The following is a 25,132-nucleotide window of genomic DNA, read 5'->3' on the forward strand; positions in this document are numbered from 1 at the left end:
TTGAAATAAAAAAGCTGTAGATACGTATATTTTACACATACCCGTTTGATTGCTTTTCTAGTTTATGTAAAATGAATGAACACAATTATGCTGTGTTATTTATTTTTCAAAAATAAAAGTAAAATCGGTTTGTGGTCAGAAAAGTAAAAACTAAAAAGTCAGTTTTCGCTCTGACTACAGCGTTGCTCTGTCGCTTCACTTACGTCATCATTGTGTGACTGGGGAAGGCGGGCATGCATGGCAAACCGCTAGAGTTGTGTACAGGCTGACTTAGCCACTTGTCTGGGAAAATGACCATGGATATGACTTTCCTGGGGACCGGTTCGGCCTACCCGTCCCCTCACCGCGGGGCCACAGCTCTGGTGCTGAGGACAGACAGGGATTGTTGGCTGTTTGACTGCGGGGAGGGAACTCAGACCCAACTAATGAAGAGTCAACTCCGAGCAGGTGAGTCAGTTCTCTCTGTCGCTGGAGTCTCTTTTATTTTCGTCCTAAGGGTTTCAAAATTTGCACGTTAAGCAGGAGAAGTCTCGAAAAATACTGTGAACGATCCTTAAACTTATCATGTTGAACTACCTGTCTTAGACGCAGCATGAGCTTAAATCACCCTTTCAAAAACTAAAATTCAAGTAATTCAAAGTCCATATAATTGAAGTTACATTTGAAATTATTTCAAGATTAAATTGTCACATTTAAGCAGGCCTACTTATAAAAGTAGTGGTGAGTTGTTAAAAGTTATAAAAGTGACTGCGTGTATTCTGATTGGACAAGAGGGTTAAGCACTGCAGAGTACAGTAGGTACAACATCACCGCGACTTTTCACCACATCCGCTTCAGCCTTGCGTTTTAATACATGACCAGTGTTTGTCTTTCTAATCTGTTACCACAGAACCACAGAAAATGTGCAAAACCTTTATTTTTAGGGGGGGTAGGCCATGCCCTACCAGGCGGGGTAAATTCTTGCCTCAGTGAGGGCACCCTAAGCTCTGACCCCCCCCAAACTGCAAGCTCTCCCTCCCTTTTCAAGTTTTCTCATTCTCCTCTTGTTTACTTTTGCTGTTTCATACACAGTGTTGGCACTAGGAACAGTTCTCTTTCTAAAGTTACAATTATGAGTCATGCTAGGGAAGGTCTATGTGTAAAGCTTGGGTCTGTTGAGGTGGCATTGCTGTTTGAGCTGTGATGGCCATGTGGTAATGTTGGTAACATAAACAAGGTTGTGTTGGTGTGGTGGTTGGTGAGAGCTGGCATGTAGGCAGATGGGTCTGGGATGCTGGAGATCACTGTTCAGCCCTCCCATCATGTCGTGGAAATGACTGAACGAAACAAGAAAAGACATCTTACCATGTCAAAGATGATTTCCTGTGCTGTCTTAACTTCCCAGGGTTGATGTAGAGAAAATATCGCCTGCACTGTCATTATAGCTTCTAAAGCATATAATAATTTTCCACGTTTTTCATTCAGGACGAATTACCAAGGTTTTTATCTCCCACTTGCATGGAGATCACCTGTTCGGCCTGCCTGGTCTCCTCTGCACTGTAAGCCTCAACACCAACCCAGACCCTCAGCAGAACCTAAACTGTGTGGAGATCTATGGGCCCCGGGGCCTTCGGCACTTTCTACGAGTGACACTTGGCCTCACAGGGTCACAGCTGCTTTTCCCTTATGTAGGTAAGTCAAAAAGTGGAGGTCATTGCAGATCTTTTTTTTCTCAGACAGTCTATGTATACAGAACAAATTGAACAGGGTGCCTTAAAAATATTAAAAGTTGATAAATCAATTTAGGAAAAATAGTTCTTTTAAAAAGAAATAAAAAATATTAAATGCAAGAAAATAAGGTCTTGGGTGTTCTCCTTTTAAGTTTAACTGCAGTGCAAAACGTGTTAATAGGTACTTCTAGATTGTCAGCTGCTTTATGGTGTCAAACCAATGTCTTTTTTCTTAAAGTCTAATCACAAAATGCTCCAAGAAAGTCTTATTCATATACCACAATAAGAAATACTATTAACAATTTCTTTTCCATGTTGTCATATGTTCATTTTAAAATCAAATACAATGTAATGGAATAGAAATTGTATATCAGTGGGGTCTTAAATACATGGGGAGGGTTTTGAAAAAGTATTATATTTAATGTCAGATTTTTTTTGCTGAAACCCTGTTAAAGTTCATAGTAAAATATTTTACCTTTAGTCACTGTGTTGGCAAACTCAAAACAACTACAGCTTTCAATAAACATAGAAAATAGATTCATAGTTATGAAGAACACATTTTTACAGTAGAGCAAACTTCTCCTGCAGACTTTGTATGCTTCATAATGGACTGCTACCCATACTACAAAATACATCTATAAGTTGAACACCGTATTTTTGCAGGTGCCTTCCAGGTTATGAATCTGCATGAAGCCTTTGTAGTGAAGACAGCAGCAGTAACATGGTTTATGAAGTTTTAATCTAATCAAAACTACAAGATTTTGGCCTGACTTTGTCATTGTGTGATTGTTACTACTTCCTCTTCTCTGGTAAATTCAGATTTATCCATGTTGTCTTATTATGCTTTATTGTAATATATTAATTGCCATCTATATTAATGTGTTTTTTGTTGTAGTTCATGAGCTGGAGCCCACAGCAGACCAGAGTCCAGAAGAGGGACAGCTCAGACAGGAGGTGTGTAACAGATTTTATTAAAAAATATTTTTCAGACCAAGAATTCTCACATTGTTCTGTGATAAAACAGGAGCTTTTAACCTCAAATGTTTACTTCTCAGTTTTTATGTCTCTTCAGGTGACAGCAGACCACGGCCCTTTGCACCCACAGGAGCAACCAGGCAGGACTATCTCTCTGGATGTCTCCAGCGACTCTTACCTCCTCTTTGAGGACAAGAAGTTTGTCGTGAAGGCCTTCAGGTTGTTTCACCGCATCCCATCGTTTGGTTTCTGCATCCAAGAGCAAGATCGACCTGGAAGACTGAAAACTGAAGTGCTAAAGGAACTAGGTAAATCTCCTACTTGCCTTTCTATGATCATCGTATGTTTGGATCATTTATGCAAATAAATATCAAAAGATGAAATATACCTGAATGTCCCCGTATGGAAAATTGACTTGGACTCTGTCTTGCAAAAAAATACCTAGATTTTGCAAAAGTACAGCATTCTTTATATCAGCAAGCTTCCAATAATAATCTAAGACTGGTGTTTAACGCAGACAAAACACAAGTATTGCTATTTTCAGAGCAGTTGGCTGAAATTATGTCAATATGATTAGGAGAGGTTTTGAATTGAGATAGTGACACATTATTTAGGCATGCATGTTATAAAGTAACATTTAGCTTCTTTATTTATATCCCTTTAGACTGACTCAATCAAGAAATCATCTACTGCAGATTTGGAAGGATCTTTCCAATGTTTTTATAAGAAAAGTGTTGTTGTTGTGGTTCCTGTGACAGTCTTGGACTATGGGGACATAACCTATCACCAAGTACCTTTGGAACCCTTAAACACCTTGGGCTGTTTATGATTATTAAGTCTAAAGAGTTGCGTCCAAGAAATTTCTCAGAATCAGAACTTTTTCTGAGAATTTCCCTCAAAGTTCAGATTATATATCCTTAAGATCAAAGCCATCCAGACAGCATCTTAGTCTTAAGAGGGCTGCTGAAGTGACACAGATTTGGGTGGAGTGAAGATGGCTCTTGAAACGATAAGGAGTTTTTCAAGCAGAGAAAAAACAGAAAAATGTTCTCCAAACACCAAAGGAAGAATATTCTTGTTAAATCGTTCACAGTCATGCATTCACTGTTGGTCAGACAAAAATTACTCACACAGGCGCTTCAGTCTATTTTGGACTTCATTCAGTGCAATTTGAGAGATGAGTCAGTCTAAGCATGTTTTACTCAACAGGTCCATCTGAGCATTCATCAAAGGCTCTACATATTCTGGTAGATACATTAGCATGTGGAGAACCGACTGCATGTAAGCATGTGCTATCCATATGAAGGATTTTATCAATCTTTTGTCCGTTTGTGTGACTCTATGTTTATCTTGTATTTGCTTTTATAACTTTTTAACTTGACATCTATATAAATGAAGGCTGAACTTAATAGTCTCTAAAGTTATTTTTTTTCGGATGTGCAACTAAAATTGTGTCTTACTTTAAGTACAGTGAAATTTTTAGAGAAAAAATAGTTTGTAAAAAAATGAATTTTGTGTTCCCCAGGTTTGAAGCCAGGGCCTCTGTATGGACGTCTGAAGGCAGGCGAGTCTGTAACCCTGGAGAACGGCCGTGTCGTTGAACCCGCTGAGGTTCTGGAAGAAACCATCAATGGGAGAAAAGTCTGTATTTTAGGAGACTGTAGCTCAGTTCTTGGAGAAGGACCGCTGAGTTTATGTAGAGGAGCGGACGTTCTGGTCCACGAGGCCACACTGGGGAACAAACACAAAGAAAAGGCAGTGGACCATGGACACAGTACGCCTGAGATGGCAGCAGCGGTGGCTCGGGCTTGTTGTGTGAGGAGGCTGGTGTTGTATCACTTCAGTCAGAGGTACAAACCGAGTTCCCTGCACAAGGAAGGGGATGAGGACGACATCTCTGAACTTAAGAGACAGGCTGAAGAAGCTCTACAGGACAGCGGTGTGGAAGTGACTCTGGCTGAGGACTTTCTGAGTCTGCCCATTCCTCTCAGAAGATGATAGAAATGATGCATGGGTTTAGTGTTTCTCCATGTTTGCTGCTCTACTTGGTGCTCATTGAACAGTGTTCATGCTGAAAATGGTTTAATCTTGCGATGTATTACTTTATTATACGAAACAAGCAAATTTGTTTTGCTTTGGACCTTCTTCATCATTGTATGTTGTTTGCGCTCATGTAAGGCGGCCTACATATGTATAAATGAGTCATAATTATGAAAACTTCTGAAGCAGGTCATCCATGTTGAACCTGAAAACAGACTTAGCCCGTTCTCCTCTTTCTCGCTCTTTCTGGCTTTCCACGATATCACACAGCTGCTAAAAGTGCCCAGTATTTCAAAGGCTTTATCAGGATATGGCTGATCTTGGTTTGGGAATATACTTTTAATGATCCAGAATCAGGAAACAAAAGTTTTTTGAAAAACTGGAAATGAGGAACCTTATCCTGGTCATGAATATTAAGGGATACTACTTCTTTGAGTGGTTGTTCGGACAGTGCATTATCATGGATTAACAATCCATTTTGGGCATTCAGCTACCAGTTTGACTGCATTTAAGTATGTGTCATGCATCCACACCATGCATCAAAAATGCAACTACAGCGTGACCTGATGTTGGAACTCACTCACTCACCTCCAGTGCAAACAACACCGACTGGTTTGTGTCACAGACCGCCCCATCAACTGACATGATCTGCTGGATTTTGCTAGTAAACAAAAAGCATTGCTTTATTTATATCAGTGCAGCCTTGTTTGCAGTGATGGGAACTGCACCCTTTATTAGAAATCAAGATTATTTGGCTCAGCTCTGTAGTTCAATCAGGAAAGACTCAATATCAGTTTAGCACAGATTTATTTTACAAGTTTGGAAATGTTTAAAACTATCAAATACCTTGGGTGACTCAATCGTGATGTTTTTATGAACTTGAAAGTGGGTAGTGAGGCCAACAGCAGAATGGGATACCCCCTATATGAAGTCTAGAAGTCTAGGTGTTGGTGGTGAGAGTAGGTGGATGTGAAGATAAGGAGGGACTTCTGAGGAGCTTGACCTGGACACCGATGAGATGACTTGGGAGTAGCAATGAAGGGATGCAGGATGCCTGGAGGAGCTGGACCTGAGCACCGTTGAGATGTAATGGAGGTGGCTGAGGTGGAGGAAGGTTGCAGCCGTTGCACTGAAACTACTGACTGCAGAGGAATGGAGGAATGGATTTTAAAAAAACGACAGCAGCAGGATGATTGGACAATGAAAGGTCTTGGCAGAAAGGGATTGGCTCAGAGTTGAAGTGAGTAGACGCCCATACTAGCTAATTACAAGAGCAGGGAGACACATGAGTGAGTGATTGTTCATGAAAGGAAATGAGCAGTCTTCAGCTTGAACTCCTTTGTAACTTGTGTTGAGTAGTCACTTCATTCCAACCAGTTTTTATCACATAATTTTGCCTTTTTGTCTCATAATTGTGACTCCTTCTATCTAGGGCTGAATGATTTGGGGAAAAAATTTGCATTTCTTTCCCCCAGCAATGTGATTGCAATTTAATATGCATTTTTTAAGTTCGTCTCTGATTTGTTTTTCAACAAACACTAGCAATAAATTATTCTCTATCATAGCCAACATAATTTTAGAAAGATTAAACAAAGGCTGAATGAGTTTACGGGAAGAAATATCTGTTTGGGATTATTTCGACTCTTGTTGCAAATTTGATATGAATTGTTGGACTGAAGGGAATTGTCCTTCTTATGTCATTCTTATGTTTAGTAGTAAAACATAGACCAAAATAAGGAAAGTAGTATTTTCTCATACTGTTTCAGAAAAAAAATGAAACTTGAATGTTTGTATGTGTAACACATAAAATCTCTGCTGCCTAAAAAAGTGTCAAACTGGTGTTCTGACACACAACTCAGCTTCTTTGATTTCAATATCGAAGAAGCCCAGATTACAATTTAAGCTAAATTTTGATTAATTCCTTTATTAATTATGATAGAAGCCTTATTTCTATCATGATTTTCACTTTTTAATTCTTAACTGTGATATTTTTCCTTTTTTAAATGCACCTTGTGTAAAATTTGTGTTGGTGTATTAGGGACATCTCTGTCAGATTGCAACATTCACTTCTGGTCATAACCTTGTCACAGGGTATATGCAGGAGTCTTGAAGTTAATTTTAATACCTTTTTAAGACTTTTTCAAGACCTTCTCAATTTTTTAATACCTCACCGCCACTTCAAGCTGTAACCATTTACATAAGTGATATAGCTCGCTCTTGCGCTCTCAGAGACAATTTACTAACGTACCCACAATAGCCTAGTTTTTTTATGTACCTGTTCATCTTTTGTTTTTTAATGAAACACACTTTTACGATGTTTCTGGGACTCAAACTCTTGGACAGCTAATTCAGAAAAAATGCTTTCAAAATTTAAGACTTTATAAAGTCATGGTAAGACTTTTTAATACTTTTTAAGGGTCTTAATTTTCCCAAAATTGATTGATCACCTTTTAATACTTTTCAAGACCCCGCGGATACCCTGAGTCAACCAGTACAACTAAAAAAATGCCTAACTATTATTTGGTCCCTTCTTTGGTGCTGTTGAAACATGGTGGTGCAAGATGGCAGAGTCTATGGAGGGGGACCCACCCTCATTTATTCAGCTGATTAAACTCTTAATTTAAACAAACTTTTAAATATGGTACTAAATATACACACTGTACCTGTACCTTGTGTGCAGTGTATGCTGTTACTCATTGCTCAATTTGGGTCAGCCAGTGCAGTTTTTGCTCAAGCTTTTACTGTAAAAGATGGATTGATGTATTAAAAGAAATAGGACCAGTCTTATGAAAATGCTGGAGCTTTGTTGATCCCAGTCCTTTACTGCATCAGATGCTTTCAAATTTTCTTTTAATTTCAATTAACTAATCACAGTGGTGAAAAATGTAATTAAAAGATGTATGCTGACTAATCTGGTGCCATCGCACAACCGGCTAAAGTAGCTTTGTAACTTTGATTGGAAGAGGTGTAAAAATTCTCTGTGCGCTTGATGTTTATCATTTAAAGGATAAAATCCATATTCTACAGATTAATACCATCCTACATTGACTAGTACGTGGACATTCTGTCCTTGGTCTTCTCTTGTTTCAAAAGCTAGTAGAAAGTTTTGATGCCATTCATTCACATGAATCCCTGAATGGCCTCACGTTTTCTTTGTGACAAAATAAAGATGCGCTCATGTCTGAACCTTTTCCAGCTTTATTTCTGGATCTGTACACAAGGTATTAAAGTACAACAGAAAATACAAAATAATGTTTAACAAAAGAAAAAAAAACAACTCAATGCTTATGTACAATTTATATAAACAATAAAGATAGCTTCTTGAACATTTCTCATAGTGAAGTTTTTGATTGTCTATATTTCTGGATATACATTTTTACGTTTTGTAGGTTTTTATTTTACAAAGGTGTTCTTGTTTTCATCAAAGGACTTGAGTTTTTTTCTGTTTTCAAAACCACAACTGCTATAACTTTTTCCTTTTTAAACTTCAAAACACAATACAAAATATAAAATAAATTTGTTTAGTGCTTCCTTGCACACACAAGTCTCATACCAGAGAGATCAATAAAATATCACATTTTTCGAGAGTTCACAGGGTGGTGAAAAACCTACGTCTACTACTTAATGGCCTTTACATTCTGACAGTTTTTCTGAGTCTTTGTACAAACCACAGGTGAAATAAATATCACTGCACTGCTAAAGCTAGAAGAGCTCGGAGGACCTACTGCATTATGCACATTGCATTAAAAGAGAAACTAGCTCTCCACATACTCAGAGCAGCAGCCATCCCTTTACCATCAAGACAAATATAGACGACAAACATGGAAAAAGATTTTTATCAGGAAAGAAACATGAGCGTCTTTTACACATGGCTGCAAGTTGTGAACGCAAGATTGCAACACTGAGTTAATATCAATACGTCTTTAGGTAAAGCCGTTTATCAGTGGTACACTCGAGAAACAGACCCGGCTGGCATGCGTGGTTTCAGCCGAGTCGGGGGGATTGTGACTTTCCAAAGAGAGAAAAATAATTCAAACACCAAGTCAACTGGTAAAATTCAAAACCCAAAATATCTGTACATATCTACAAATTATTGCCTTTAGACAAGGAATCAAATTAAAACCTTTGTATGAACACAGATTCACAAGTGTAAGAGGTCAGTTAATAGACTTTTTAAAGGCTATTTGCTAATTATTTACATGAAAAGCAGAAGTGAACATCATCTCTAACGCTGAGCGTGGAAACTGAAGAACCTGATCAAACTTAATGATGATTTATAGGCATGACTCCCATCTGTACACATTAAATGGTCAACTACTAAACCTATGGACATGACAAATATGATGCACCCCTGAAACAAACTAATTATTCATAGCACAATGCATAGATAAATTAAGTAAACACTACTACTGCATCCAATCAACCAACAATGGCCCGCTTTACATTTTACAATTCACAAAGATGGACTTCAGTCAAAAGAGAAATCGCTCCATTTCTGCTACGAAAACCCCAACAAAAACTATGGACCACAAAGTGCCCCCCCATTCATGTCAGGCAGAGGTTGAATACAAAGAGAAAGACGTAATACTGCTAGAAAGGTTTACCCAAGCTTGCTAAGTGGTCAAAAATGGCAAAAAAGTTAATTTAGGAGCATAATTTCCTTTTTTTTTTTTTTTCTTAAACTACAACTAAAGGGCATGCACAGCTAAAGCTGCCTAAAAGTTGCACGAGTCAAAGAATGAGTTCAAAAGATTTAAAAAAAATCTACAAAAAAAGTAAAAGTTAATGCAATAAATACATAATTTATGATGCCTGATGATGTCATTGCTTAAATAACCCAACTTTTATCTTTGCATTGTTATATGGCTGTTATGGTCTGCTTGTCTAAGTGATGTCCTGCAAAAGGGAAAAAAGATCAAAACAAATCAAAGCCAAAGCAAATAAAGGTGATTTACATCAGTTTAACTAACAAACTATGAACCAGGGTCTGTAACTTAGGTTTGACTGCATGGGATGAAAAAATTAACAGTTGCAAACATTCAAATGTTCCAGTTTGGCAACTTTGAAGATTTTTAGAAGTAAATAAGCAGACAAACTACAGACAAGCTTCCACAGGAGAAAGGAAAAAGAAAAAAAAAAAGAGAAAAAAAAAAACAAAACGAAAAAACTGGAAGGCCTTAGCAGCTGAAGCCGCAAACACTTCCTGGTCTCCACGCTAGTGTTGCTCTTCATACAATTTCTAGCCAGGTTGAACAAAAAAAGTTAATTAAACCATTTGCACCAGGCTGGATACTAAAAAGTACCTGTAAACCAAACACTAGTTTAAGTCAATAAAAGTACCACTTCAAATAACAAAGACAAGCAACTAAACACGAACACTAGAGGCAGAACATGTAGCCAACTTTGGCAGCTGGAAAGAATGGCAGGATAACAAACTGTAGCTCTGAAGATGTTGTGTGTAGCCGTGAGGGAGGAAGATACACAACTCTCCTACTGCAGCCTCTGGGCCCCACTGTACATGGACGTTACACATCTCAAGACCGTAAAACGAAAATAAAATAAATGGCTATATAAACTCTTGAGAGAAATCAAGATTTTAGTTCTATATGGTAGACATCACTGATGTCATATTACACAAAAAATGAAAACAAAAAAAGTATATTCATATACATATATATAGATATATAGATATATATATATATATATATATATATATATAATAGAATTTAAACAAATTGGATTCTCCAGTGAGGTCAGTCTTATGTACACGCAGGATAAGGGGTCTTAGAAGGGAAGAATGGGGGAAGACGATGAGGAAGATCACTCTGACTGAAGTGCTGCAGTGTGCTGTGTGTGATGCCGCGCATGTGCTCCCAGAAACCCGTTGGGCTCCCCGCTGCCAGCCAAGCTCCCAAAGTCTGTGACGGACACTGCCATTTTTGCGCCAGTGATTCGGTGGTGGTGCGTCGCTGTCCGTCGCGCTTCAAAGTCCACTCCGAGGTTACCCACGGACACGTCATTGATAAAGGAATCAGGCAGTGCCATCTTCAGTCTTTTGGAGGGCCGCTCGCAGTCCTTGTTGACGCACACTCCTCCTAGCTGACCCAGGTCTGAGTGGTAGAAACCAGCGTCAAGCATGTTGAGGCAGTCAGGGTCTGCGCCGTTAGAGGGGAACCCGAGGGATTCGTCATGGTTCAGGGACCCGCGATGGAGGCTTTCCAGAGGTGGAAAGCTGTACGAGTCCAAACAGCTCACCTCTGCAGGGCTGCACACTGTGGCCACAGTGTTACTCAAAGCTGCAAGGAAAAAGGAGGATTAGTCATCATTTCACTGGAAACTAGGCATGCATCGTTGCAACAGTTCATTGGAACTGGCTGACATTGGCCCTGTTGATGAACATCTGCCTTCAGTAAATAATGTGGCATGGACAGACATCGGCCGATTATGTTCACCTCTTGTGTCAATTTAATGCTGACGTCTGAGTAACCACTGAATCAAATAAGATCTTTTTACTGATTTTATTGTTCTAGTTCTGTTTATATTTTCATTGCTAATAAAGCTATTCTGAGTGAAAATTAAAATTAAAAAAGGAAAACACCTAAGAAAAGTGATCTTTATTGTTACCAAATAGTTATCATTTTGGTATTTCTGAGGATGTTCCTAGGCAAATTCATATCCCACCTGATGAAATGCTGATTATGATTGTATTTAGTGGACTTGGCTCAGTCAAGAAAACACATTTAATAAATAATACCTGTGAATGCTGACTCAGCGTCTACAGCAATTAACTTGACAACATCACAGTGCAAAGTTGGTATGTAATATGAGTAGCTGATGTAGCTGTTAAAGGTATCTTTTAACTAAGGATGCACATGGTTAAATGGTTTAAGTTAGGGATGCACCATAGTATTGGACTTGTATCGGTATCTGCAGATATTAGCTTATAAAGGCAAATATCAGTATCGGCAGATATCAAAATTTCTGCTGATATTTACATCCGATATTTAGCCTGTGTATTTCAGCATATATCAACTATAAATTTTGTCCATATAAATACAAATAAATTAGTGGAGTTTTAGGCTGAACCAACAGGCCTATATCAGTTGAGGTCTTGTTTTTTTTTTAAATTAATCCTCATTCTTTAGACGTCGAAATGTTTTTTTCCAAGAACTAAAGTTTGTTTCCTTGGTCATCCCCAAACCTTAAAGTGTGCCCAAAAGGACTGAAATTTTCTTGTCAAAAAAGCGTATATAAGTATCGGTATCGGCTAAAATGAATGTGTAAATATCAATATATCAGATATTGGCAAAAATCCAATATCGTGCACCCCTAGTTAAAATCGATCAAATTAGACGACCTATGAGTCAGTTAAACTAATTACGTATAATTTTTTAATAAGCACGGGCTTGACATCACGATCTATGATGCTCCTTTAACCTATTATGAACTTCCCGCCACTAGAGGCCACTGTAGCTTCAGTTAATGGCTGTTGTCCTCCTGTCTGAGCTTCCTCCCGGCACCGGGTAAATATGAGAAGGTATGATAATTTTTGAAGTAGTGAATGCAAATAAAGTGGTATGTAGGCTGTCGAAGGGTTGAACTCACGTATAATTACCTAAACTGAAAACAGGCCACATATCAAAGAGCGACATTAATCTGTAGAGAGGAACTTAGGCTGGCAGAGTTAGCCTTTTAAACAACATTTCACTCATCTTAAGTCCAAGAAAGTTAAAGAAGACTTTAATTCTGACATAAAATTGCAGGAATTGTGCATAAAACATTTAATTTTCACAAGTCGGACACTCATAATGGAGGAAAACGCTGTTTAACAATTCACTTCACTGAATAGACTCCAACTTAAAAACAATAAGCTTTGATTAGGATATCACACCGCATTACATGTTATTGATTGTTAAAATAAAGTGGTTGATGAAAAAGTGACTCACTGATATATTTTTAATCCAACTACCACAGTGGCAGGTAGGCAAAAAAAAAAAAGTTCCATTTCCAACCTTAGTTGGGACCCAACTAGGGTTGGAAGTGACCCAGTGGGTCGTGAAGCCCTGTTCAGGGGGTTGCGCATGTGTTCCTGTAAGCAAAAACGGTGCCTAAAAGCCCATAAATGTTTTTAAAGCATGCTTGCTTTCCTGTGTCTTTGATTTGTTTCATGTTTGCACTGCATGAGGGCCAAATAGTACTATTTTTCTTTAAAGAAATTTAACTGGTAAAAAAATATCAGAAATTTGGGTTTTTTTTGAGGAGTTGCTGGTGGGTCCTGAGGCTATACCAGTTAAGAACCATTGGTTTAGACAGAGCATTCGACTGGGGTTGTTGGTCGGAACTGATAGAAAATATTAGGAATTAATGTAACCAACTTGTGATTCTTGTGCTGACTACCAAGGGATCCGGCTTTGACTGTTTAGCCAGCTAATGATAATTACTGACCAGTGAGGTCGCTGGCAGTGATGGAGTTGAGCAGGCTGAGCTGTTGGTCTGTGGTGGTCTCCAGCCTTCCTCCTCCACCTGGTCCTGAACACACTGAGGACGAGCTGTCCACTGCCAGTCCCTCTGCCTCATCCACCAGCCGGTCCATCAGGTCGCTGGATAGAAAAATTACAAGTTTAATTCAAACTTACTTCCAAATTATTTTCACTTTTTCAAACATTACAAAGATAAACTCACTGAACATATGCATGAAAGTAGTGTAAACAGATCGACTGAATGTTCTTATGACACTTACGTTACGCCAGGGTAACTGCTGTACTTTTTCTTTCCAAACCGATTCTGCTGTACAAAGAAGTCAAAGCGCTCCGACTTTTTCCACATGTAGTAAAACGCCACACATTCTGCTACTGTTCGTGTTGTGACCTGAGGCAGAAAGCAGAGTGGTTAAGAGACATTAAAACATCTTTTCACAGCTTTATGGGCCTATGATCCCAAGCTTCTATAAAAAGAGACATTAAAGAAGACTCACTTTGTGTTTCTGTATGAGGTGAAAGTTCTTGTCGTACATCTGTAGTGCGTGCTCAAAGTTCTTACATTCCTCTTCTGACCATGGAGGGGATTTTTCTGAAATTCAACCATAAATGATGATTACATCAACATACAGCACACTTAAACTTATTACCATAAAGAAGTAATACAACATCACGTTGTAAAGACCTAATTTTTGTATTTTGATAAACTCATCTTTGAAGCATTTTAAGGGGCAATTTCTGGCATGGAATGAATATTTTTGTCAGACTGAATGTAATTTCTTGGTAAGGAACTTCTTTTCCCTTGTAAACAAGTAAACGCTTTCATGATAAAAGAAGCTGATAAGGTAAGGGTTTAAACTGTAAGAAGTATCAGATAATGAAAATCTCAAAGAAACCAATTCACCAAGAGTTTTGTGGAAAACAGTCAAATACTGAACAGAATGAAAGAAGGATACAGTTGCTATGACTGAACAAGGATTTTTTTTCTTATTTTCCTTTTGTGTTCTTTGAAGACCTTTAGTATTTGCAAATGGTTTACTAACATCTAAGTCACTGCCAACGCACTCAATTACATTTTACCCCGACTACACCTAGTCTAACTGGCAAAAATCATCTTTCAAATCCTCCATATTAAAGTCAGATTGTTTTCAGGATCCTAACCTGCAGATTTGCAGCTGTGCCAAAGCTCTAACTTAGGTTAGACGGACTGTAAGATCTGGATGACAAGTTTTTAAGTACATTATGGTACAGAAGAAACAAAGAAACTTTTTTGCTCACCTTTTACAGACTTCACACGGCTGCAGTATCTCTCTAGTGCCTCACGGGTGTTGTAGTTACACTTGACAAGCTCATGCAAAGCCTGAGTGAAAGGAGCAGAGGGTCAAAGCTTGAATACACAGCTAAACCTGACAAATTCTGTGTTAGGATTATAAAGACAATACTGACCAGCTCGTTGTCCCGGACGTGCATCCCTGGTTTATCACAGGCCACCTTTTCATCTGTTGTCCTTGACAACACGTCAGACAGAAAACTTCTAACCTTGTTTTCTGGCAGTGCACCTGGGCTCCACAATAACTCGTCTTCATCTTCGTAAACTGAATAATATAGAAAATCACAGTTAGAGAGGTCTCCTTGTCTTCCTGTATTTATTGTGGGTAATACAATGGATGTAATCACACTGAATCATGCTAGACGTTTGCTGAGTTAAAAAGAAAAAACACAGAGCAGCAGTTACCTTTCTCTCCATCTTTGTAGTGACAGAGACATGAAGGAACCTCTGCTTGGTACTCTGTTCCCACCATTATTTCCTATGATTGGGAAAGATGATCAGAACATGTATTCAAAATAGTGGAAATTTAACACTAACTAGATAGTAAACACTAAGTTATCAATCCAAAAGTTATTTTGAAATTGAAATATTCCATTTACCTTCCTGGAGTCCTCTGGGCTTGGGCCATCATCATCATACTCTGACTCTTTGTCACCATCAGAGATAGCGTTGGCTGATTAAGCAAAGAAAAACAGAACAGTTAACATATGTCTAAGAACACATATTTAAAGTATCAAACCAAGAGCCAGTTTTGCTCCTAAAATTGTAACTGACCAGAACTTAAAACACACATTTAATACATTACTTCATCTTAGTTGTTTTGAGGTGATATTTCAAAAAGAAATGTCATTTTACCAACACAATATGTCTATAATTCAGATGGAGACTGACCACCAACAATCACACATTAATGATCAAGTATATAACTTGTATTAACTAAAACAAAAGGATTAATTGAAATTAATTAAGAAAAAAAGTCACTTTCTGGTTATAGATTTAAAAGTTTGCTTATTTCTTTGTTTTATGGCATGCTTGCTTAATATTTTTAGATCTTTACATATAAAATAAGCACCTAACAAGGTGTAACTGGTCTTTTTAATAATTTTTCAGTGAAATTACTTATTTATCAAATTATCTATTGTTGTACTATGCTCAAATGTGAGAGAAAGAACGGCACTTTTTGGAACAAAAAATGTTACTCATAATTCAAATTTACTTTACAAATGTTTCAGTAAGATTCACCCTGCTGAGGATGTTTGAAATATATATTTAGATTCAAATATTTAACAATAACTATAATTAAAAAGTTTGTTAAATCTACACAATTTATTACTTGTATGTACGTGTTTTAGAAGTTGGGCGTGTGAAACTTTGACACTGACTGTCTAAGCAGCTTTGTTTGTCTAATCTGATGCTGAACTGACTTTCTTAGTTTTGGACTGATGCTTCCAGAAAAATTAAAGACATCAAACTATGCCTCTATGTGGATTATTTTTTATGTATTTTTACAAAAAAAAAAAAAAAAAATAAATAAATATATGAAGTATCTGATCAAGAAATATATAATTTTATTTAAGTACTTCTGTGTTTTGATTATTGCATAGCCATGCATGTCTTCTAGTTTAAAACATCAAGATTCAATGCATTAAAGCTACAAAGAAGATGTTTTTCAGCGTGTGTAACCTGTCACTCACATCGAAGTGTTCTTGGGAAAAAATCAGTAGCCTCATGGGAGGTGACTGAAGGGGTCAGATCATCAGCTGAGGACTGGGTCTCTTCCTCATAATCTCCAGACAGAAGGTCTTTGGCAATTTCCTCCTACCAAGACAGAACAATATCTATTAAATCCATCTGGTAGAAAACAGAATTTTCTCCCAATATATCAAAGACAAATAGAATTGCTCCTTATTGTATTTGCCCATGTTAACAGCGTATTCACCTTGTCCAAAGTCATGTCAGGCAGCTCATCAGTCAGGTCTCCAGAAGAGCTGTCTATACTGGAGCCTGCTGAGGCTTCATAGCGATAGATGGCCAAAAGTTCCTCCAAAGGCATGTTCCCCTCCTGCAAGAACAAAAAATGTGGCATAAGTTAGGATATGATTAAGGTGCTTTGAATTTTAAAAAAGTTTAGGTTGAAAATTATTTAAAAATACCCTCAAATATCATAATTTCTAAATGCCAATTTATTAGTTCACCTTTTCTAGATCTGCAATCTCAGAGCGGAAATTCCTCCCTCCCTCCAGGGACTCTTCCTCCTCTAGAGTCCTCTCATCATCATACTCATGAACTAACATTTCTGCAGTTGGGTCAAAGTCATGGTCCTCTGACGATAAAGAGCCAACTTTGTAAAAGAGAGAAATATACATAAGAATTATTACAATCAAAACAACACGTCATCCAATTATGCTCTGAAAATGAATAATAAAGCTTCAAAGACAAAAACAAGTAGGTATATGGGTAAAATTAAAGCCTTTTATTAGTTTATAGGCCACTCAGATTATGTTAAAATATAAATAATGAACACATATATTCATAGTTATATTTAACAGTGAAAGTGCATTGCAATTGTGGTGCATTTCTTCTAAACTCAAACAGAGAAAAAGCAAACAAAAAAGAAAAAAAACAAAAACAACAAACAAACAACAGCAAACAACAAATATGATGATGGTAACACATGAAATATACACTTTACCAAAATGATACTATACAAAAATATGTAAAGGGAAACGCTGTCGACTAACAAATGGAGTTTTCTCTATCCTGGCTATTCTGAAGAGTTATTTTACAGCTTACTCACGTAATATAATTTAACACATTTCCCACATTTCATGATTGCACTGCTTTTGCTAAATGCTACCTTTTAGGTAGTTTATTTCTGATGAAATCTTTTGGACTGTGTTGTTATGAATAAATATGTATCACAATTATCATATGTATAACCTGTACTATTCTAGTGCATTATATTCAATTATATCAACAGTATTAATGCTGAATTTCTGGTTTTCTTACCTGGACTTGAACTCCCTAGGGAAGCCTGCAAAGGAATAAATCAAAGCATAAATGAGTGACACAGATGGAAACCGGCATCAACAATTTCAACTCCAATGCAAGCGGTTTAACCCGGAAGAGTCACTAAGTCACTGTAAAATAAAACGAATATCATTTTCTGTATCATAACAAATAGCAAGGATTACAGTGGGGCTGTAAAGCTTCAGTTACCGCTAATGTTACCTGAAATAGGAGGCTAGCCCAACGTTAGCCGTGAATAAAGGCAACTCTCTAAGGACAATTGTCGGGAAACGAAGTTAAAAACACGGTAGTAGGAGGATCCCTTTCGTTAAAAAACATGATATAAAAGCAGGAAATTATTGAGGGTGGACAGTTTGATTTACGCAGTGTCGGCTCTTATTAGAGTTAGCTAGCCAGCAGGCTAACCTTAAAGCCGACAGTTAACGCTATGCATCGAAAAATGTAAACACTATTTTCTTTTGCGCGGCACCGCAGTCGCCAGACTTTCACGATCTTAACAATTAAGGCGCCACTTGTTACGACAAAACAGAAAAAATAAAATTCAATTCACATCAAACGCGATAAATTCTGCTATTTCCTTAAACCAGCAAGCTAACGTTAAATTTACGTATCAATTTACACAGCCGCTACACCAAAGCAGCTGAGAGAGCGAAGGCGCAGCGGCCTTGTAGTGAAGGATCAGCCCGGACATTCAAGCATTTTTTTGAGGATTAAAACTCACAACTATGACCCAAAACACGCTGTATGGAAGGCAAAAACCATTATGTCTACAATCGATAGCTTAAAAATAAGAAATACGCTTGAAATTATCTAAAAATATCGATTTAAGATTGATCGCTTCTCCCCTGTTTTCCCTCTTACCTCCGCCATATTGGTACCTTTAGCTAATGGGCTTTTTCTCGCACAGTACCCGGATGAGCGATCTGAGCCAATCAGATTTCCAGGTGACCGTCCTAGTCGTGACGACGTTCAAACCAACCACTGATCAGACTAACGGTAATCATTTACAGTTGGTAAATCAAAGATATATATATACATTTTCATTTACGCATTCAGTAAAACCCCCATATATTCATAGCTTGACATGGCGTTAAGCATGTTCGAAAAAAATCGTGTCATTTTACTGGGGGCTTCCTAGAATGATCCCAGCTGATTTCCTGTACTGACAGCTGAGATTGTTCACTACCGCTATGGCATTTTAAACGCCAAGCCTTTAACACTTCTTTTTCAATGTATTTTAAAAAAAAAAGATTAATTGCAGTGCCCATTCACTTTAAAATAAAAGGGGAGGTCTCATTCCATTGGATAACACTGGAATATTTATCGTTTAATTGAGTTTTTAATTTCACATATTGGTCAGCTTGCCTAAATATCAAGGTAAACATTTGAGTCTTTAAAATTTGACTGCTTTTATACTGGGGTCATACATGCTGTCTCCAGAAATAAGATTTTATTTGATTTATTAGATTTGACAATGTATCTTGTTGTGTTTTGTATTTGTAGCATATATATTTTTTAAAACTTACAGCTTCTTTTAATTATTTGACAATTTGCATTAAATTATTAAGACCTACCACTAAGCAAAAATACAAAACTGACTGAAGTTTTCCTGTTATTCAACTATTGTGTTAGAGTATTATTGACTTTGTAGCTTGTGGTTGCGATAAAAATCAAAATAATATTGGTTATTAAATACAAAATGTTATTTCATTCAGTTGTGGACAATTCAGTTTTTAATATTCAATTAAATGGAACTTACATGCTGCATAATCTTCAATATATCAATATCAATACATCCAGTAAAATCAATGGTGATTGCACATATCACCATTAATAAAAATATTAGCTTTTTCATTAAGGCATGGTTAAAAAAATAGCAGATTTTTTTTTTCCAGAAACCAATTCAAGTTTGAATATGTCCATGAGTGTAGGTCTACTGGCCAGCAGAGGGCAAAAGTACACTTTAGAAAAATCTATCTTCTTCACACCCAGTCCGTGTTTTCCTCCTCCTCCTTTTACTTTCTGTTGTGGATGACTGTGAAATCTCAGCATATTTCATCATACAGCAACATGTGAAACAGACTGTCTGCAAACTGGGGTAAAGCCTGCCTTTAATTTTGCACTTTCTAACACCAGCAATAGATTGTCTATTTGTTTAACTGTTCGGGCTTTTGAAATGCACATTACAAGGTTTAGTTATGGTGTATAAAGAGCAGCAGATGCTACAGTATTTGTTCAAGGTAAGTCCTACTCTAGCTGCTTTGATTAGGGGATGTACAGATGTGAGGGCTCAAGATAAACTGTTTCCTGTTTCAGCAGGATCCAGGACAGAAGCTGGGTACCTTTCCTGCAGCAGAACAGATTATTAATCATGTGTTTTTACTCTGTTGAATACATAGAGGTAATTAAAATCCCATTTGGACATTTAGGTACAAGCCAAAAGTAAGATCAGACCTTTAGAAATGTTTTTCTTTGTTAGACCTCACTGGCACCTTAATTGTATTTGAAGCTCCAGAGCTGAACAGTAAATTAGGGTTTTAAGATATATTGATGTACAGTTTTTTCAAATAGGATATATGGGGTAGGACAATGTAATTTACATTAATACAATTATGTTTGAAAACTGAAAAAAGAAACCAGGCCTTAAGCTTAGTAAAAGTAAAGTATATAGTTAGAACCACTTTAATACATGGTAACTGACAATCAGGATGATCTATTTAAAATGTTGTATATACTATTATTATGTTTTATTTCAAAGCACAGTAGATATGTTTCTCCTCCAGGGGTCTCTGAATCTAAAGAATAACAGAGTAGGATGAGTAGAGTCCAGCACTACTCAGATCCCATCACACACATGGCTTATTTCTTGTTTTGAATTGAGGATTCTATTCAACAAAAGTGGCACTAAAATGATGGATGAATTTTCATATAAGGAGGGAGAAAAGCTGTTAAAAGTGGAAGAAGTAAGCTGCGGAGGTAGGCACACTGAGCAGCCCATCTGATCTCACCTTAACCTGGAAGGTGGGGGTGACAGTGTTGTATATTACAGGGGTGACCCTTGGTGATTTAACTCACATCCAATTTCAGAGAATAATCCTGGTCTATAGCAGGTAAGCAGCACAAAACATCATGACAGCCACCACAGCGAGCCACGTCTTACTACAATTGTGAAAATTAAGTACTTCTCTGGTTTTGAAAACTGTTGGAAAAGGTACTAAACTATTTTATAAAAAAAGAAAATCCCTCGCCTGCCTGTGTCTCCTTCAAGCTCGGGTCCTCTACCAGAGGCTTGGGAGCCTGAGGGTTATGTGCAGAATCTTAGCTGTTCCTAGGATTGGCACTTCTGGATGGAGATCTCAGAGGTTGTTCCCGGTATTTTCTGGAGCCATCCACCCAGCTTAAGGGTTACAGCCCCCAGTGCCCCAATCTCTCTGCATATATCCCCTCGCACTGGGGTTACTAGTGTAGTAGTACTCCAGTAGTACCCTATCCTCCACCCTACTCCATGTATGTCTTGCTCCAGTAGCCTACTTTTCATCAGAGTGTTCTGGTTCCCTAACACCTGACACTTGTTGACCCAGGTGCTGTCCGAGCCGGTTTGGCGCTATCATTAGTTGAATCACTCATCCTGAAGGCATATAGCATTAAGGACCTTACCCAAGGGTCTGCCTGGATTTTGGCAAAAGTCAGTGTTGTAACCCACACACACACACCCACACACCCCCACCCACACCCACACACCCACACACACACACACACCTATATATATACAGTGCTTAACAAATTTATTAGACCACCACCCAAAGTCAGGTTTATGCCACAGCTGCCCTAAATTAACAGCACTGGTAATTACCAAAATCATTTTTTTATGTTTCTGCAATGGTTAATACACCAATATGTCAAAGCTCTTTAACCAAAATGATATTTTTAATGCTAAAATATAATTATTATTGTTATCCATGAATTTTCAAATTTATTGATTTACAAAAAACACTGAAAAAATAGTAAAGCACATTATTATTTCTTGATTAATATGTCAAATTATAGTTATTTACTTGCATTCCTGAGCAGAAAAATGAGTTTTAGTGGTTGAATGTTATGCTTGATTAATTTCTGACTTCTCAGAGAAGCCCAGTGAGCTGGCTCAAATTTGGGTCTTAAAAGGTGAATTCAGTTTGAAATTCCTCAGTCCTGTTGAAAATGGTAAAACGTGGAGAGCTCACTGAAAATGAAAGAGTCCGCATTAAAGCACTTTATGATGCTGGATGATCTCTGAGACAAATAGGGAAAGACATAAAGTGTTCTCACAGGTTGGTCAAGTATGCTTTGGAATCAATTGCCGAGACTGGTACTTACAAAACGCGCCAAGGAAGAGACAGGAAACCAAAGTTAACTGAAGCAGATGTCAGACACCTCAAGATTTGAAGTACTAGAGACAGAAGGAAGACCACTGCTGATCTTCAGGCAGAGATGAATGCTTCTAGATCAGAGTCTGAGAAAGTCTCCAGAATGACCATAAGCAGATGACTGATGGAACAAGGCTTAAAGAGAAGAATAGCTGCTAAGAAGCCATTATTTGAGGCCTGCAAACATCCAGAAACGCCTCAGATTTGCCAGGGAGTACAAACACTGGACTGTTGATGACTGGAAGAAGGTACTCTGGACAGACAAGTCCAAGTTTTAACTCTTCGGTCAGCATCGTTGTGTTTATGTCTGCAGAAAAGCGGGAGAACGTTTTGATGCCAGATGCATTGCACCCACAGTGAAACATGGTGGAGATTCCATTATGGTATGGGGTTCCATTTGTGGATACGGCGTGGGCAAATTAGTGAAAATCCACAGTATCATGAAGAAGAAGGTCTACCACAACATCTTAGTGCATCATTGAAACCCTTCTGGACTGAAACTGATTGGTCGTGGGTTCATATACTAAAAAGACAATGACTCCAAGCATACTTCAAAGCTGTGTAGAGACCATTTGACCAAGAAAAATGAATCTGGATTACTGGAACTGATAGACTGGCAAAGTCAAAGTCCAGATTTGAATCCTATTGAACAAATTTGGAATTTAGTAGATTCACACAAAAGTTTGATCTAAAGCAAGTCTGTGGGAACAGCTAGAAACTATTTGGAACTCAATAACAAAAGAGACCGTGGAAAAGTACAGAAAAAAATGCCAGCAAGAATGCAAGCTGTTATCAAGGCCAAAGTAGGCCATACAAAATCTGAAGTTTTTTGGTTATTATGTGTGAAAAAGGACTATTTAGTTGTTTCAGTTTGTGATTTGCCAAATAAATAATATAATAGAAGTTTTTGGAAGATTTCTAAAATATTTATGTTTTCTCTTTTTATGACTGGTGGTCTAATAAGTTTGTTAAGCACTATATATATATATATATATATATATATATATATATATATATATATATATATATATAGGTGTGTGTGTGTGTGTGTGTAACTTTAAACACTATGTTTTTTCACACACCTGTTTATTTATATATTGTGGGATTTCTTTACAGACAAAATATGAAGGTATGTATATATCATGTGATCACCATTCAGATGAAAAAAGAACACAAGATACACTTAAATGTATCAAATTATCAAACTAATTTAATAGCAGTAAAAACAAATGCAGTTTAAACAATGACTTTATGCATTAAGGAAACAAAGACATCCAAACCTACCTGGCCCTGTTTGAAAAAATAAATGCTCCTTAAATCTAATAACTGGTTGTGCCAACCTTGGCTGCAACAACTGCAAGCAAGCATTTTCAATATATGATAGTTTTGTGTCACTGTGGAGACATTTTGGCCTTCTTTTCTTTGAAGAATTGTTAAACTCAGCCACACTGGAGGGTTTTTGAGCTGTTTTAGGTCATGCCACAGCATCTCAGTGGGATTGAATTCTGGACTTTGACCAGGTTACCCCAAAACCTTCATTTTTTAAGCCATTCAGAGGTGGACTTGCTGGTGTTTTTGGGATCATTGTCCTGCTGTATAACCAAAGTGTGCTTGAGGTCATGAACTAATGGCTGGATATTCTCCTTCGGGATTTTCTGGTAGAGAGCAGAATTCATGGCTCCATCAATTACGACAAGTGGTCCAGGTCCTGAAGCAGCAAAGTAGCCCCAGACCACCACACTACCACCACCATGTTTAACTGTTGGTATGATGTTCTTTTTATGAAATGCTAAGTTAGTTTTACACTAGATGTAACGGGACACAGAGCTTCCAAAAAGTTCAACTTTTGTCTTGTCAGTTTAAAGGGGACATATTTTACCCTTTAAGACAAGTTTATAAAGGTCTCAGAGGTCCCCAAAACATGCCTGTGAAGTTTGTTGCTGAAAAAACAATCCAGAATAGGATTTTTACATGTCTAAAAACCCCTTTGTTTCAGCCCTGCTCAGAAGGAGCTGTTTCTGTGGCTTTAAATCTTAATGAGGTGTCTGACTCCACCCCTGACCACGCCCCTCTCGAGAAGTGGATGTGATACTCCAGATGTTACAATGTTACAGACACTTTTATCTAAAAGATTCAAACCATCAATCTCCCAGACAAAAGTCAGCTGGGTAACCCACTGAGCTATCCAGGAACTCAGCCACTAGCTAAGAGGGCTAACCAGACGTGGGGGTGGGTGCTTACTCTCCATGTGACATCATGAGGGTAAAATCTGAGAACAGCTCGCTTTAGCACACATTTTGTAGAAAGAGAGGGTGGAAGGGAATGGATTTTTCTGGTATTTGAAGGGATTGTGGACAGACCAGGGGAACATATTTTTGTTAGAAAAGCCTGAAAAAGTGTTTTTTTTTTTACATAATATGTCCCCTTTAAGAATATTTTCACAAAAGTCTTGGGGATCATCAAGATATTTTTGGCAAAGTGTTCTTTTTGGTCTGCACATCTTCAACTTGGTTTTTCGCCTACTCTACCATAGATGCTATTTTTGTCTGATCTCCGATAGTCCGATGGTGTTGAATCATGAACACTGACCTTTACTGAGTCAAGTGAGGCCCACATGTTGTTCTGAGTTCTTTTGTGACATCATGGATGTGTCATTGATGCGCTCCTGGAGTCATTTTGGTAGGTTGGCCACTCCTGGGAAGGTTCACTACTGTTCCAAGCTTTCTCCATTTGTGGATAATGGCTCTCACTGCGATCTTCTGGAGTCCCAAAGCCTTCAAAATAGCTTTTTAACCTTTTCCAGACTGATAGATACCAATGACTTTGTTTTTACTCAGGCTATCTCTGTTTAATATAGTGTGCTTGATGATCTGAAACATTTAAATGTGAAAATTATGCAAAAAAAACCCAAGAAATCATGAAGGGGGCAAAAAGTTTTTCATAGCACTGTCTATACCTGCGAAAATAAGAACCACAACAGCACATTTATAAACACATGCAGAAACACTGCAGGTAAAAAAGTCGACTCTATAGGCTCTCGACTATGCTGACTCCGAGAGTGGTGGGTGGCTGTCACATTCTTCTGTCAAAACAAAACAAAGAGTCACAGTCTGTGTTGTTCACATGTAGTGTTGAATATTTCTTTATAAATGTCCAGAATCATAG

General features: G+C 37.7%; 2 protein-coding genes across 3 annotated transcripts; one reads left to right on the plus strand and one right to left on the minus strand.

The window, feature by feature from the left end:
- The first annotated feature begins 234 nt into the window (after positions 1-234).
- On the plus strand, positions 235-9,406 carry elac1 (elaC ribonuclease Z 1). Of its 2 annotated transcripts, XM_041787197.1 has the most exons (6): positions 235-447; positions 1,465-1,671; positions 2,605-2,663; positions 2,782-2,992; positions 3,894-3,965; positions 4,210-9,406. In XM_041787197.1, the coding sequence occupies exons 1-6, from the start codon at positions 291-293 to the stop codon at positions 4,680-4,682; spliced, it is 1,179 nt and encodes a 392-aa protein (XP_041643131.1). In that variant the 5' UTR covers positions 235-290; the 3' UTR covers positions 4,683-9,406. The 2 variants fall into 2 exon arrangements, with proteins under 2 accessions (XP_041643131.1, XP_041643132.1); XM_041787198.1 differs by lacking the exon at positions 3,894-3,965.
- On the minus strand, positions 8,545-18,434 carry mier3b (mesoderm induction early response 1, family member 3 b). The gene is made up of 13 exons (XM_041787196.1): positions 18,423-18,434; positions 17,541-17,565; positions 16,727-16,872; positions 16,471-16,593; positions 16,226-16,349; positions 15,131-15,204; positions 14,937-15,009; positions 14,648-14,796; positions 14,480-14,561; positions 13,699-13,793; positions 13,465-13,592; positions 13,170-13,324; positions 8,545-11,020 (listed from the first exon to the last, which is right to left on the minus strand). Exons 1-13 carry the CDS (start codon positions 18,429-18,431, stop codon positions 10,545-10,547), a joined length of 1,659 nt encoding a protein of 552 aa, XP_041643130.1. The 5' UTR covers positions 18,432-18,434; the 3' UTR covers positions 8,545-10,544.
- Positions 18,435-25,132: the final 6,698 nt, after the last annotated feature.

This window comes from Cheilinus undulatus, linkage group 5, assembly GCF_018320785.1.
Source record: "Cheilinus undulatus linkage group 5, ASM1832078v1, whole genome shotgun sequence".
NCBI lineage: Eukaryota > Metazoa > Chordata > Actinopteri > Labriformes > Labridae > Cheilinus > Cheilinus undulatus.